This window comes from Helianthus annuus, chromosome 11 (assembly GCF_002127325.2).
Source record: "Helianthus annuus cultivar XRQ/B chromosome 11, HanXRQr2.0-SUNRISE, whole genome shotgun sequence".
NCBI lineage: Eukaryota > Viridiplantae > Streptophyta > Magnoliopsida > Asterales > Asteraceae > Helianthus > Helianthus annuus.
The window spans coordinates 144,697,747-144,713,564 of NC_035443.2; the positions used below are offsets into that span (position 1 = coordinate 144,697,747).

General features: G+C 37.2%; 1 protein-coding gene and 1 non-coding gene across 2 annotated transcripts; both read left to right on the plus strand.

Annotated features, from left to right (window-relative positions):
* Positions 1-809: 809 nt before the first annotated feature.
* Positions 810-916, plus strand: LOC118484513. Its single transcript, XR_004873623.1, has one exon. It is a non-coding gene; the product is annotated as a small nucleolar RNA R71 (small nucleolar RNA).
* Positions 917-4,523: 3,607 nt separating this feature from the next.
* LOC110886269 (non-specific lipid-transfer protein-like protein At2g13820) lies at positions 4,524-5,944 on the plus strand. Its single transcript, XM_022134043.2, has 2 exons — positions 4,524-4,942; positions 5,550-5,944. Exons 1-2 carry the CDS (start codon positions 4,612-4,614, stop codon positions 5,738-5,740), a joined length of 522 nt encoding a protein of 173 aa, XP_021989735.1. The 5' UTR covers positions 4,524-4,611; the 3' UTR covers positions 5,741-5,944.
* Positions 5,945-15,818: the final 9,874 nt, after the last annotated feature.

Below are 15,818 nucleotides of genomic sequence, written 5' to 3' on the forward strand. Positions count from 1 at the left end.
GTGGCACTTCTGCAGGCCCTACGGTGCGGTTCCGTAGTGTGATGAGGTGAACTTGCGCCTTTGAGTTTGTTTCGGTATTGCTAGGTAATGTGCCTTGCGGTCTCTCGGAAAAATTTTGAGCTATTTAATTTAATTGTTTTTCTATGTTTTGAATGCTAGCTTGTTGATTTCTAAAATTAGATTCTAATTGTAGAAATCTTTCCGAGTTTTTCTTATCAGTGTCAGAGACGAGGCGAGATATAGTATCTTCGAGCCTTTCTCGTCCACCTTGTTGTTGAGTGAAATTTTGTGACTCATTTCTTGGTTGCTGAAAGTTTGTTTGTTGGGTTTGTTGGTTACTACTATTGCCGGGTTCCCTCCAACCAAGGTTTGGGTGGTTTCGCCATCCTTGGTTGTAAGTTCCCGTTGGAGGACCCGACGGCCTAGGTCTATTATCAATGTAGTTTACCATTTCTTGTTGATCGTTTGTTTCTTTCATGCAACTCCAATTTTCATGTGACCCACCACACCCTTCACAAGCCATAACCGAGACTGTTTTTGTCATTTCCAATTTTTTTATCTTTGAAGAAAGAGCCTCGATTTGGGCTTGTAAAGAAGTGCTTTCATCGACCTTATGGGCGCCCGGGGCGATAGACTTATTTCCCCGGGGGGTGTGCCATTGAAAATTGGTTTGAGCAATTTCCTCAATTTGATTATATATTTCGTGTGGGCGTCGATTACCTAAAAGTCCCCCGGAGCTAGAATCAAGTGCCTGCCTAGTGTGTGGCAACAATCCATTATAGAAAGTGGATACTTGTTGCCATATTGCGAGGCCGTGATGGGGACACTTGCGTAATAGCTCCTTGAACCTTTCCCAAGTTTCATATAAGGATTCCCCGTCCTCTTGTGAATATGTATTAATTTCAGCCATTAACTTAGCAGTTTTAGAAGGAGGGAAATACTTATATAGAAATTTTTGGGCTAGTTCATCCCAGGTGTTTACCGATCCAGCTGGGAGGGTGTTGAGCCAAGCTTTCGCTCGGTCTTTTAGTGAGAAGGGAAACATACGGAGGCGGATGGCGTCGTTTGATGCTCCATTGATCCGAAAGGTATCACATATTTCCAAGAAATTAGTTATATGTAGATGGGGATCCTCGTCCGCAAGCCCATGGAAGGTTGCGGAGTTTTGGAGCATTTGTATCAAATGTGGCCGAAGTTCGAAGTTATTGGCTTCGACATTCGGAGCATTGATAGCGGCGCCTAGATTACCTACGGTGGGTCGTAGATAATCCATAAGGGTACGTTGGTCCGCCATTGGAGGTGGATTACCCGAAACCTTCTCTTGGTTTTTGGCTTTTAACCTTTTTCTGAGAAAGCGTTCGGGTTCTTCTAGTGGTTCTTTTATGTCTTTATTGGAAATGGAGCTCATACACTACGTGAGGGTGGCGTCGGGTTCCAAGTCCTGCAATAAAAACAAAAAAAAAAGAATGTTGGTCAGAAGGTTCACCACGGCCCCGTGTTGAGCGAACACGGCCTGTGGTCGGAATTTCAGTGATTGTTTTCCAGATCCCAGTTACTGGAAGTTGGACACGGCCCCGTGTTGCACCGGCACGGACCCGTGGTCAGCCTTCTGTAACTTGGAAAACAAAAACTGCCAGTGACGATGCTGAACACGGCCCGTGTCCGACCAGGCACGGCCCCGTGTTGAGCTCTGCAGAAGCTGAAAATCTAAGAAAAAAATCCTAAAAAATTAAAGAAAAATAAAAATATGATTAGGCCGTTGATTCCTAACTTTCTTAAAATCCTTGTGTCCCCGGCAGCGGCGCCAAAAACTTGATGTGTGTCGGTGTGTATATAATTTTGATGAATATTTAAGCCCCTTTTACACTTTTAGCCAAGTTTTAAATTTATAAAACACGATATTTACTAACACTAAACACACATATGGGCAAGTGCACCCATCGTGGACGTAGTATAGTGTTGGTAAGATACCGAGGTCGTCCAAGGACACAAGAGCTTTTAATACCGGTTTATCCTCAACGTCTAACCAAATCAAAAAGTGAGAAAAATGTTTTAAACTAAGAAAAATAAAAACTAACTAAATGCTGAAAAATAAAATAAAATAAAAACAGATAGACAAGATGAATCACTTGGATCCGACACGTGTGTTAGTATAACCTTTGATTATTTTCGCACTTTTGCACTTGTTTAAGAGATTATCTTAGTTATTGTAGTAGGCCCCTCTTTTGAAGGCGAAGTTACCCTCAGCCCAGTAGTTTGAGTCAGCAAGGATACAATCCTAAAGGGTCGGATTATTGAAAGATAATGAATTAAGTTATTAATGCAAATTGTGGTAGGCCCCGCTTTTGGCGGTGACGTTACCCTCGGCTAAGTAGTCTGAGTCAGCAGGGATACAGTCCTAAATAGTCGGGTTATAGTATTAATAGTAGTTAACTTATGAGGGGGTCAAAGAGTTTGGATCCCCGCCATCCAATACCTATGGGTATTGAAGGAGATCCTACTAAATTTGACCCAGGTCCCAAGCAGGACCTCTAAACGCTGAACAAGGGCAAGACCCTTACCAAACCGTTCCCTTAACCCCCGACCAGGTAGCCAACATACCTCCATATAGACCGTGGAGATATGAATGGTGAAAATCTTTTATTTTATATAGACAGTAAAATAACGCCAAGACACCACGGACAAACGATAAGGAAAGATCACCTTCAACATAAATAACTAGTTATTAAAGTCATTAATACAAAACCAAATAAAAAGTGCAAAAGATTAAAAATAAAAAGTATTATACTAAACACTTGTCTTCACCAAGTGATGTAAGAGACTTAGGCAAACATGGCCTTGATTGTCAAGAACTCTTACGATCAATCTTGGATCCCGAGACGACTCACACACTCTACGATGGACAATGGATGATGGTGGTGGATGATGGTGTTATGGTGGTGGTGGGTGGTGGATGAAGTGTGAGAGAGGTGGTGTGCCAAGGGATGAAATGGAATGAAGCCAAGCACCCCTATTTATAGGCTGAACAGAAGGCTGGGCACGGCCCCGTGTCCGCTGGACACGCCCCCGTGTCCGTCTGACATTCTCTCTCTTCATTAATTGTAATTCGCAATTACAATTAATGCGCCTGCTGTACTTTCACCACGCCCCCGTGCCCGCTGGACACGGCCCCGTGGTGGGCAATAGAAGCTTCTACTGGTTTGTCTTTTCTGCTGCTTCCTGGGCACGCCCCCGTGTTCGCTAGACACGGGGAGTGTTCAGTCTCTGTTTTCTCTTCTTTGCCTTGGGAGGTGCCGTTGAGGGTCCGGGCAGTCTACTTTTGTTCCTTTTCTTGTATTTATGCTAGAATTAGTTGTCTTTTTGCTTCTTTTGTGATTTTGAGCTCATTTCATCCTGAAAATACAAAAGGAAGACAAAAACACTCTTTTTCCAACATTAGTACTTAAAAAGGGTTAGTTTTATGCCTTAATTGATGTGATTTATATGTTGCATTTTACACACATCACCTACCAACTTAATAAAAAGGAATTTGTTTATAGAGTTTGGTGGTTAGTTAACTGATTCCATTTGGTTGGTTAACAAGCAGATCATCTAAATACCTAATTAGTAATTACATTAGATTTGGTCCCACCCTATAGCCAAGAAAAACTCAAACACAAAAATATATATCGTTATAGTGGAATTCAATGAAAATTATTAAATTTGTAGGAACAAAACAAAACCATATTTAAGACTTTTCTTTATATTTTAATTTAATTGGTAGTAGTTGAGATGCAAGTCTCGTGTCACTTCTATGATAAAAGTCGAATGATAACATGTTTTACGTTTGCAGGTTGATAGGCTGAGAATGGCATGAACCTCAAAATTTTATTATAACACGATCTTGAAAATCATATTAGACAAACATATGAATCCGAATACAACATACTTATTCACGGGTTGACAAGAATGCAACTATTTAACTCCAACTTTAATTCATTCTTAAATTATTTTTTACAAATGGTGCTCTAAATTGCAATTTACAACAACAAATACATATGAGCAGAGTCCGTTCAAACTATAAAACCTAATGTTATTTTCTATTTATGTTTTTAAATTGTGGAATATGATACCCAACTAGTTTAAACTATGGCATAAAGCATATATATTTTAGAATGTTATAAATCAAAAGGTCAACCTAAGTACCCGCCAGGTTGACCCGAACACAACCGGCTTAGCTAACTGCATAGGTACGTTAGACCCGAAACTGACCTGGACCCATTTAGACCACTAAACCCACAAAGTTTATGTTACTAACCCATAATCAACAACTATAAAAAATGTTCTTATACTTCTTAATTATCTAGTGATTCTTGTTTCAATACTACACATTTCCCTTTGCATATCTTTTTGTAGCTATTAGCTAATATTATAAAATAGGATAAGTAGGTTACCTATGCACAGCAACTCCCGAGGACCCAAGTTAGCTCAGTCATACCAATTCCCCTATATATAGAACCAAAAAACCTGCATACTCTCATCCAAAACCTCACAATCAAATCATCTTCTGCAACCCAAATTACACACAAAAAAAAGAAAGAAAAAAAGAAAAAAAAAACACCAAAATCCCAAATGGCACGATATCAAAAAACCAACACAATCTTAATGATCCTAGTGATCACAATGGCTGCCCTATATGGAAGCTCAATGGCTCAATCTTCAAGTTGCACAAGTGTTTTAGTTAGTTTGTCTCCATGCCTAAACTACATTTCGGGCAACACATCGACACCATCATCAGGATGCTGCACCCAACTGGCTAGCGTGGTCCGGTCACAGCCACAGTGCCTGTGTCAAGTTCTTAATGGCGGTGGCTCGTCTTTGGGGCTTAATATTAACCAAACTCAGGCTCTTGAGTTGCCTAAGGCTTGCAATGTCCAGACACCACCAACCAGTCAATGCAATGGTAATGATCTAAACATTTAGTTACCGTATTTTTATTCAAATTATTGTCACATGATATTACAATATTGTGATACAATTTGAAATGGTCCAGAGGTGATCTCAAGAGTTAAGAAAAGTCAACTGGTGATTTATGATATGTTCTAAAAGTCCACACTTTAGTTGATCCAAATATGTTATATGTCAAAATGGGCGGGTGGGCTATGTAACACAGTCAAACGGGTAATATTTTGTACCTCTCATAAGGGTCGGGTTTAACATACACTTTTTATTCATAAAAGTATTTTTGAAATTTGTAGTGAGTCAAATATGCTAAAATAATTATATTATTTATAAACTTCTTTAAAAAAACCAGACTAAAAGGTTTTGTACATTTAACATACACTATGAGGGTATGAGCAACTCTCACGGTTGACCCATATCCTTTTCAACTAATTTTTACTTTACGTGTCTGACCCGTTTTAGATAAACATAACCCAAAATACCAAATCAATTAATTCATAGCTAAATGAGTCAAATTTTTAAGCTCTAATTCATTAGTTTGCATTTTCAAAACCAACCAACTACAATTTATAAACTTATTCATTGTTCTGTGTTTTCAAATTGGGCAGCTGCTTCTCCAACCGACTCTCCTTCAGGAACGACACCTTCTTCTTCTCCAGGATCCCCTTCGGGTAAAGGCACTGAAACAAACATTGTACCATCAACAGATAACGGTTCTTCAGATGCAACTTCAATAAGATTCACAACCATTCCTATAATATTTTCAATATTTGTTGCCACATATGCCATGGTGTTCTAAGTTATTAGCAACTATATCGGGAAACATTATGTTATTGTTCATGATATTCACTTATTTTCCTTTGATTCTTACATATGTTTCTTTTTGAAGATTTTTTTTTTTGTTTTTACTTTAGTGAGTTTGTCTGAGCGACATATTATGTATGAAATTCTTTATGGTCAGTATTTGTATTGTTTCGGATAAATAAGATATTGTTTTCTACGATCGTGTGAATTTCATGTGAATCTAGTCAGGGCCGGCCCTCAGAATTCGTATACCATGTTCGAGCTTGAAAAAACGTGCCCTTAGGCCTTGACGAAATTGAGTATTGGGCTCACTAAAAGTCTAAACCTAATGTCAGTGGGCTAATAACTAATCTAAACCGTAATGGTTTTGTAATTGGGTCTACGTTAGTGTTTGTATGGGTATACCCTATTAAAAAAATTTATTTTACAGATATATATCGGTTTTTTTTTTAACATAACCTGTCCTTCGGATATCGAAAACCCAATAATGCGATTTTAAACACCCCAACCAAATAGCAATTATATATATATATATATATATATGGGGAGGTTCATTTGAGAAAAATCTTCTTAAAAGAAGAAAAATTGAATTCATCTAGACCCTATATTTTTTGGATCAATGGTTGTGAATTAATATATCATTTTTGTCCACTTTTAATTAATGCTTTAATTACTAAGGGTAGTATAGACATTTTGATATAGAATATTAATATATATTTTAAAGAGTTACACAAATCTTATTAATGCAACCATAAATTCCTCCTTAACCATCATGAATGTAATGCTCCTACACAAATTTTAATAGAAGTGACAAAATTATTTAAAAATTTTGTGTCCTACACATATTTTATTATGAGTCGCAAAATTATTTAAAAGTGTTTGAGTCCTACACATTCTATATCTTACACCAAAATATTGTTTTAATGGTGTAGGGAACGTTGAAAATGTAAGATCATGTGCATGATTGTTTTTATTGTGTAAGATGCATAACTATTTTATAAGCTAGGCTCATTAAATGATTAGAGTTCATTAATTTGAAAAACAAAAATAAATAATAGAATCATTAAATGATTTGTTCAAATTACCTTTTTATCCTTTATTCTTTTTATTCTTAATTTTTAATTCTTCTCATTTGAACTCTCCACTATATATATATATATATATATATATATATATATATATATATATATATATATTTATATATATTATCTATATATTAAAGTTCATGGGTGATGAACAGTAATAACATTTTATATTATTTTATTTATTTTACTTTTATATTATTTTATAACTTTTTAAGTACGATACTCGGTAAAATTTCGAATATGTCGTCATAACGTGCTTATTTTATCTGCATCTTGATATACATTTTACTCAAAGTTGAGATGTGAATAACAATGTACAAGTGAGTAAAACAACGTATATATCATCAAAGTTATCTGAACTCTGATTCATTAGTTTTTTTATATAAAGTAACGTCGTTTAGCATTTTAGTTATTTTAATAATATGCTATAATGCTTCATAAGACTTCAAATTTACCGGTGTGACGTTCTTGCTCTTATCGATATTTCGATCAAAGTTTCATTTGTCAAATATAGTCATTTTTTTGTTATCTACGATTCTACCGTAAGGAACCGTACACATATAACATGGGTACCGGTACCGCCATTTGTTTTTTTTCGCTTATTTTATTGACATAAAACAAGTGTTGATATCTTCCTGGACATATGTCTTTCGGTTATCGAGTGCCGGTATCATACATATACTATAATAAACCGAACTGATACCGACCGAATATCCGATGCAACGCACGGAAATATCCACTAGTATATATTGTTAACCAAGGACGATGAATAGTAACCTTATTTTTATAATAATATATAGTTTTCTATTATTATTTTATTTAATATATTATAATAGTTTATTATCATATTTACTTTTACTTTTAGTAATATATTTTTAACTTTTTTTTTCCTTTTTTAAAAACAAATAATATTTCCTTTACGATTTTTTTAATAATTTTTTTCTATTTTTACAACAATATTAATTTATCAGTAATTTGATACTTCTTTAAAAATTTACGTTTATAACTTTTTTCTAAAAACTTAAGTACGTAGTTGTGCTTGATTTTTCCCTCGACTTTCTGTTATAAGTTTTGTTAAAAATAAAGTTTTACTCAAAATAAAGTATTTATTTGATATCATAGAACAATACGATGATAAATTAAACCAATCTAATGGTTTGACTTTCTAAACAACATGTTTTATTTTTAAATCACGTTTGTTTTACATTATCAACGTGCGACGTAAAAAACAAGTATATATTGTTGTTGAAGGATGATGAATAGTAATTTTAAATTTATAGTAATATATAGTTTTATTTTAATATTTTATTATTTTAATATTATAAAACCTTATTATCATATTTACTTTTAACAGAATTTCCTTTTTTATTTTTTAAAACCGTATTACCTTTATCAATTAATTTAATCTTTCTTAAATAACTTTCATTCGTTAATTAAAAAAAACTTAAGTACGCAGTTGTGTTTATTTTCCCTCTAGAGATTCTGATATAAGTATTGTTAAAAATGAAGTTATATTCAAACGAGAGTATTTATTTGGTATTGTTTTATGACGCGATGATAAACTAAACCGATTTTACTGTTTGGCTTTCGAAACAACATGCTCAATTTTCAAATATCATTTGTTTAACATTATCATTTCCTCTGTTTTGCCGCAACGCGCGACACTAATAAAAGCTAGTGCAACATAAATTTTCAAACCCCTCCTAATAAATATATAAATTATTTAAAAGATTTCTTGAAGGAAAAAAACAACTAAAGAAACAAAGACATTGTCTTTGTGAAGACTTACTTATAGACAAGTATGAGCCTACACATTTGTTTTTCTTTGAGAAAAATGCCCGGATAGTCCCTGTGGTTTCGTCTTTTTTCACCTATAGTCCCCAACTTTTTAAAACTACCTGAATAGTCCCCAAGTTTTCATTTTTTGTTCCCGGACCAGAAAAACCTGTGCCCAAAAATATAGTCCCTGGGTCTAACTTCAGTTTGTTTTCTCTGTTAATAGGGTGTGAAATAACAAAAATACCCTTTCCTTAAAAGGCCAAACCATAGGGACTATCCGGGCATCTTCTTCATTTTTATTTATAAAACCCCACCACCACACTTCATCTTCAACCTCCACCCACCGTCACCCTCCTCCATCACCACCACCACCACCACCATTCTTCTCTCCACCATTTTTAATTTTATTGTAAAAAACAAAATCCTTGGATTCCACTGCAACAACAAACAAATGCAGTCTGAAAACTACATGAGATGAATGGTGGAATCTGTCTAACATAGTAGCCACCCGCGAGCAAGAAAACTAGCATTATCACCGACGATAAGGTGGTTGCTTGTTTGAGATCTAGTATGGCACCTAGGGCTAGTCCAAGTCCTTGTGAAACGAGTACATTGAAAAGGATGATTACAGTGGTTAGAATGTATGTGACAAATGAATGTTTGAGGCCACCCATCCAATACGTAACGGTCACAAATATGGTTGGAAGGACTAGTTCCATTGGTAAATCTCCAGCCATTCGAGCGAAGTAATATGAGGAGAGTCGATACATTCCTGATGACTGTTCTCTTGTTAGCATCGGTCGTTCTTGAGGGAAGGTGAAAACGGCATTGGATAGAGGGTAAAATCCCCAAAATATTGAAAACAAGAAGAGAAGCCCCACCTGATCGAAACGAATATCAAAAAATCTTATGTTTAGGTGCTACAAATATAGAAAATTGGTAACTATAATCCAAACATTATAGGTTTAATACTTGTCTAGTTATAATAGTCTAAATGTTTATTAATGAATAAACGAATTTCGGGCATAAATCATATTCATTGTATGTTGAAGTATCCAATACGATTACCTGATCTTGCAATTGTGACAAATCTGAGTGCCACCACAGAAGACCCTATAGGATTGAAACAGACATCACCTGGAAGATTCTTAATCTCGAGTACGATTCGTGTCTCCTTTCTCTAAGGCCCCTCTTTAGCAATACTTTAAATTGCATCCACCAAGATGTGGTCCATTGCTTGTCACAACCTGCAATGACTTGAGTAGCATCCATAAAGGTTCCGGTTCGGTTTCAGCTTCAGGTTCCGGTGGAGAGAAGAATGGTGGTGGTGGTGGTGGTGGTGGTGGAGGAGGGTGGAGGAGGGTGATGGTGGGTGGAGGTTGAAGATGAAGTGTGGTGGTGGGGTTTTATAAATAAAAATGAAGAAGATGCCCGGATAGTCCCTATGGTTTGGCCTTTTAAGGAAAGGGTATTTTTGTCATTTCACACCCTCTTAACAGAGAAAACAAACTGAAGTTAGACCCAGGGACTATCCGGGAACAAAAAATGAAAACTTGGGGACTATTCAGGTAGTTTTAGAAAGTTGGGGACTATAGGTGAAAAAAGGCGAAACCACAGGGACTATCCGGGCATTTTTCTCTTTTTCTTTTTTTCTCGAGTGGAAACTTCTAAAAGATCACTCACATCCCATGAGGCCCACTAAATAAAATTCTTTTTTTTAATTTTTTATTCATACAGTTATTATAATAGGTTTTTGATAAAAAAACAATGGAAATTGTATATTGAATCTGCAATCTTATTCAACCGTATCATATAAATATAACAATGATATAGATAATAACTACCATAGATAATAACTGCCAAACCGTTATTTAGGGAACTTTCAAACAGTTATTTGGGTGAGTTTGTATATCTGTTTTATAACACTCCCCTCAGATATACATACTCTTCATTATATACGATTAACAACATTTTTCAGCATGATGTAAAATCGATACTTCAGGACTTATATGATAAACTGATACTGCAGGACCAGTTATGCTGCCTCATTAAAAACCTTGCTAAGAAAATCCAATGGGACAAAACTTAGTCAAGTAAAAGAGTACAACGTGTATAATGCTCCCCCTCAGTTTAACTAACGTCTTTTAATCTACGAAGCCCGATCTCATGTGATAACTGCTCGAAACTGCTTCTAGGTAAAGATTTTGTGAACAGGTCAGCTAAATCTTCACTTGACTTGATCTGGCGAACGTCAATTTCCCCTTCTTTCTGCAAGTCATATGTTGAGAAGAACTTTGGTGAGATGCGCTTTGTTCGATCACCCTTGATGTAACCTTCTCTGATCTGAGTTATGCAAGCAGCATTGTCTTCATAAATAATTGTCGGCTCCTTCTTGATCTGTTCTAATCCGCATGCTTCTTGTATGTGATTAATCATTGATCTCAACCACACACATTCTCGACCAGCATCATATAGTGCTATCAATTCAGCATGATTTGATGATGTTGCTGTAAGTGGTTGCTTAGTTGACTTCCAAGAAATTGCTCTGCCACCGTATGTGAATACATAACTTGTCTGAGATTTTGCTTTGTGGGGATCTGATAGATATCCGGCATCAGCATACCCAACAAGTTGGGACTTTTGATCTTTCTGATAGAAAAGACCTAAGGGTCTGTTTGGTATCGGGTAATGGAATGGACAGGGGAATGGAATGGACGAGGTAATGGAATGGATGAGGTAATGGAATTGATCATTACCATTCCATGTCTTGTTTGGTTACCATGTGAGAATGGAATGAACCATTACTTTTTGTTGTTTGGTATGCCATAAAAACGAAGGAATAAAATCGGATGGCGGTGGTCAATGATGGGCGGCGATGGTGGGTGGTGATAGGTGGCAGTTGTAGCAGCGGTGGTGGTTGTGGGTGGAGACGGTGGCGATTGGAGACCGCGACGGGTGATGACAGCGGTGGTGGTGGTGGGTGATGGCGGTGGTCAGAGGTGGTAGCGGTGGCGACGGTGGTGGCAGGTGGTAGCGGTGGTGGCGGTGGTGGCGGTGGGTGGTGGTGGTTGATAGCGAAGGCAGAGGTGGGTGGCGACGGCGGCAGTGATCGGAGGTGGCAGCGGCAATGGTGGCGGCGATGATCGAAGGTGGGTGGTGGCGGTGATCGGAGGTGGCAACAGCGATGGTGGATGGCGGCGACGGCGGTGGCGGTGGCGGGGATGGAGGTAGGTGGAGACAACGACGGTGGCGGGTGGCGGCGGTGGCGGGTGGCGGAGAAGGTGGGTGACGGCGGCGGTTGACAGTGGTGGTGGGTGGTGGCAATGGTAGTAGGTTGTGGTGTTGTTAATGAAGGGTGAAGAGGGAATGGAATGGAAAAAAAACAGGGGGGAGGGATGGAATGATTTTGAGGGAATGGAATGCATTTTGGAATGGGCGATTCCATTCCATTCCATCGACCAACCAAACACTCTTTTCTTCATTCCTTCTCAATGGTCTATTCCATTCCACCTCTCATTCCTGCACACCAAACGCTACCTAAGTCTTGTGTCCCGCAAATGTACCAGAATATATGTTTTACACCATTCCAGTGTCTACGTGTTGGATTCGAACTGTATCTCGCTAGTACATGTACTGCAAATGCAATGTCAGGTCTTGTGTTATTTGCGAGATACATAAGGGCACCTCCTTGGTCTTACGAGCACGGTACTTCTGGACCAAGTACTTCTTCGCCTTTTTGTAGGACCGGTTTTTCGACCGTTCGATTGCGTAACGAACGTTTCACGTGCGGAATCCGTGAACGAACGTGACCGAACACACGATAACGTACTACTAACGAGAATCCATTACAAGAATTGACGTGTACGGTACAAGAATCTCGTTTACAATCACTTTCTCTCTCTACTTTCTCTCTCTAGAAGTCTCCTCTCCAAGTCTTCTACTAATCTTTTCCAAGAATTCTTACTAAAATCATAACATAACCTCTATTTATATGGTCAAGGCACTTTAATGATAGTTATCATTAATTACAAGTTTGCCACCTTGCCATTTCTAACTAAATAAGACATTATGCGCATGATTCCTTTCGACTTTTCACTACGACTCGGATTGACGAAGGCGATAGACATTACGTGCATCAACAATCTCCCCCTTGGATATTGCCATAGTCAATCTCGTAGCGAAACTCATAGCGACTTGACTTTCTCTCTCTTTAAGACTCGAACGAAGATGTAGTCGACAGACAACTGCACTAACAAACTCCCCCTTGGATGTTGACGGAATCTTTAGTGAGAGTCTTCAAATACTCTTGTTCGAACAGAATCCCAGAGGATCTGTCTTCAGCTTCCGTTGCTCTCTTTCTTCAGATACTTCAGGCTCCCCCTTTCGTCAAGCTTCCGTGCTTTTGGGATCGACACCTGGCTTTCCAAATACAAGCTCCTTTAGCATTGAGCTCGTCTTCAGACTCCCCCTTAGACTCGGCTGTCGGGATCGTAGTCTGGCTTTTCGTAGCAACAAAAATTTGAAACCTGCACATCTCATCCACTCTATTACAAACCAATAAAGTTGTGATTCAACTTAATGAATCAAATAAACATTTGAGAATTTTCTAATACAATTTGAAACATTCCAAATTCTGATTCAACTTAATGAATCATCTTAAACATTTCAAACCAATTAACCAAACCGTCTGTTCATCATGTTTAGCCTTTGAGATTTTGAATGTCAGCTTTTCATCATCAGTTGTCGAAAATCTTTTTGGATTTTTCAAAATAAGAAACATGAATGCAAAGACAGAAATTAAATGCAGAAATGAAATATGTACAAACATATTTTTGTGAGTTTGTGTAAGAGGATCATATCAGTATTTGAGACACATCACACGCACCGTTAAGCTTATTTCATTTTAAGTTCTAAACGATTCACGTAGATTGACGATATAGTTGTCCTCTTAAATTTTCATACAATTTTCAATCTATTCAGGATACTATTTAAGTGTTTTATGAACTTAGTTCGATTCATGTGTCCCACCTCTTGAATATACTCCCGTATCCAGAATCCCAATATTCAGTAGGCAAGAATACTACAATGATATCTGTACATAAATTAGGGGAAAGATGCGAGAACTGAGGGATCTCAGGTCAGAACTTCCGTTCAGCAGAGAGATATCAGCTTCGACTTAGCAGTGTGTCCCCTTTAGAGGATCTTTTCAGCTACAACAGATGATTATCAATTTTATTGTCTAATCAGCTGAGGGCTTTATGCTATGTTTCAAGCATTTTGCGGAAAGTATTAGCCAAGGACTAGGTCAGAACTACCGTTCAGCAGAAGTCCCGGAATAATACCCCAGACATCATAGAGTATAAACACCTAGTATATCAGAATACGAGACCTTTCAAACGAGATTTCAGGGGTTACCTATATATCCAAGTAGTGTTCCCCACAAATTTCACAAGTTTGAAATTTTAGGTTTATATCCCGAATAAATCTACTAAATGTACAAAAACCTATCGTCACATCATCAGTGAGACCGTTTATTACATTTTACATTACATTTCTTTAGCATGCTGTGATAGTCCACTGATTTACTATCATTTCCTCTTTTTCACAACAAAACTCATTTTTCAAATTTTTCAATGTTTTTGACATTTTCAAATTTTCTAATTTTTTTAAAATTTTTCTCCCCCTAAAATCAAAATATGTTTCAATTTTGATTTTCTGAGAAAATTTGAAACAAACTGTACAAACTTGACAACATGATGAGAATCACTTCAATTCGCCATCCACTTGGCGTAAACAATCAGAACTCCCCCTCACAACAAACTATTTTCCCATTATGATTTCAAAACACTTAAGTTTGTTTTAATCAAAATGGTTTTTCCGGAAAATTAGTTTTGTGTGACATTTCATAAACTTGGGGTTTCATCACATTGTTTTTCAAATTACCATTTGTAGGAAAGATGAATCAAGTACAACTTAATATCCCTGATTTATCTTTTGAAAGACGAAAAATCACCAGAGTGAAATTTCTCAAGAAATGTGCCGATTCATGTTCCACGCTTACCAACCTGGGAACTCCGGCAAGTCAGGTTTTTCATTTAAACAGTTTCACCCAAGCCTGACTGTCCTTGGGTGATTTTGAATTCTTGTTTAGCAATGGAGGAAAGTTCGTATCATCCATTGTTAAATCTGAATTCTCAGATTTTACCTCAATAACTGGCTCTTCTGGTTTTGACGAACCAGAATCATTGCCTGAATGTGGCTTGTCTGCCTTTGATGAGCCAGATTCATCGCCTGAAGGTGGCTTGTCTGACTTCGGCACGTCAGATTCATCGCCGACCTTTTCCTTCTTCTTTTCCTCTTTCGTCCTCAGATTTGCATCTGACGAATTCGGTTTACTTGACTTTGTTGTCGAGTGAATCGATTCATCAGCACTCTTATTCGATCTGTCGGGTGAACCCGAGGACAAAATCTTCTCGAGATACTCTCGTGCTTTCTTCCTCTTCTTCCTCAGTTTGTCTTTCTGCCCTTGAGAAAGCTTCACTTTCGTTTCTTGAACTTTAGGTTCTTGGACCTTCTGTTCTTTGACATTCTGTTCTGAAACTTTCAGTACCTTGGGCTTGACAGGGACTGGTTTCTTTGCCAATTTCTGAGAATTAACCCTCAATCTTTCACTTGATTTCCTTGGGCAATCTCTGGCAATATGACCTTTGATTTGGCAGTTATAGCATCTTCTTGTCTCAAATCTCTGTCTCTGGCAGTTAACAGCAATGTGTCCTTGATATCCACATTTGTAACACACTCTGTTATCATACCAATCACCATTGTCATACCAAACGCTTAGATCAAAGCATTGTCTAGCGTGGTGATACTCCTTCCTCCTCTTGATTGTTGGATTTGGCTTTTGAGCACTGTGGTCTGACCTGCACCACTTATTACCAACAATTTTTGAATTTTCGTTTTTCAATTTTTGTACTTTTTGATTGTGATTGGATGATCGATCTGATGAGCTTTTATTTTCTTTTTGAACAATTTTCGACTTTTTAACAATTTGTTTTTGTTCTACACTCTTCTTAACAGGTTTTTGCTTTGAGCATTCACCTATTTCAGTAGATTGCAAAACAGTATTTTTGAATTTTTCTTTTAATTCTAAAAACAATTTTTGTTTTTCAATTTTTGTATTTACATCATCAGATTTCTCATCACAATCTT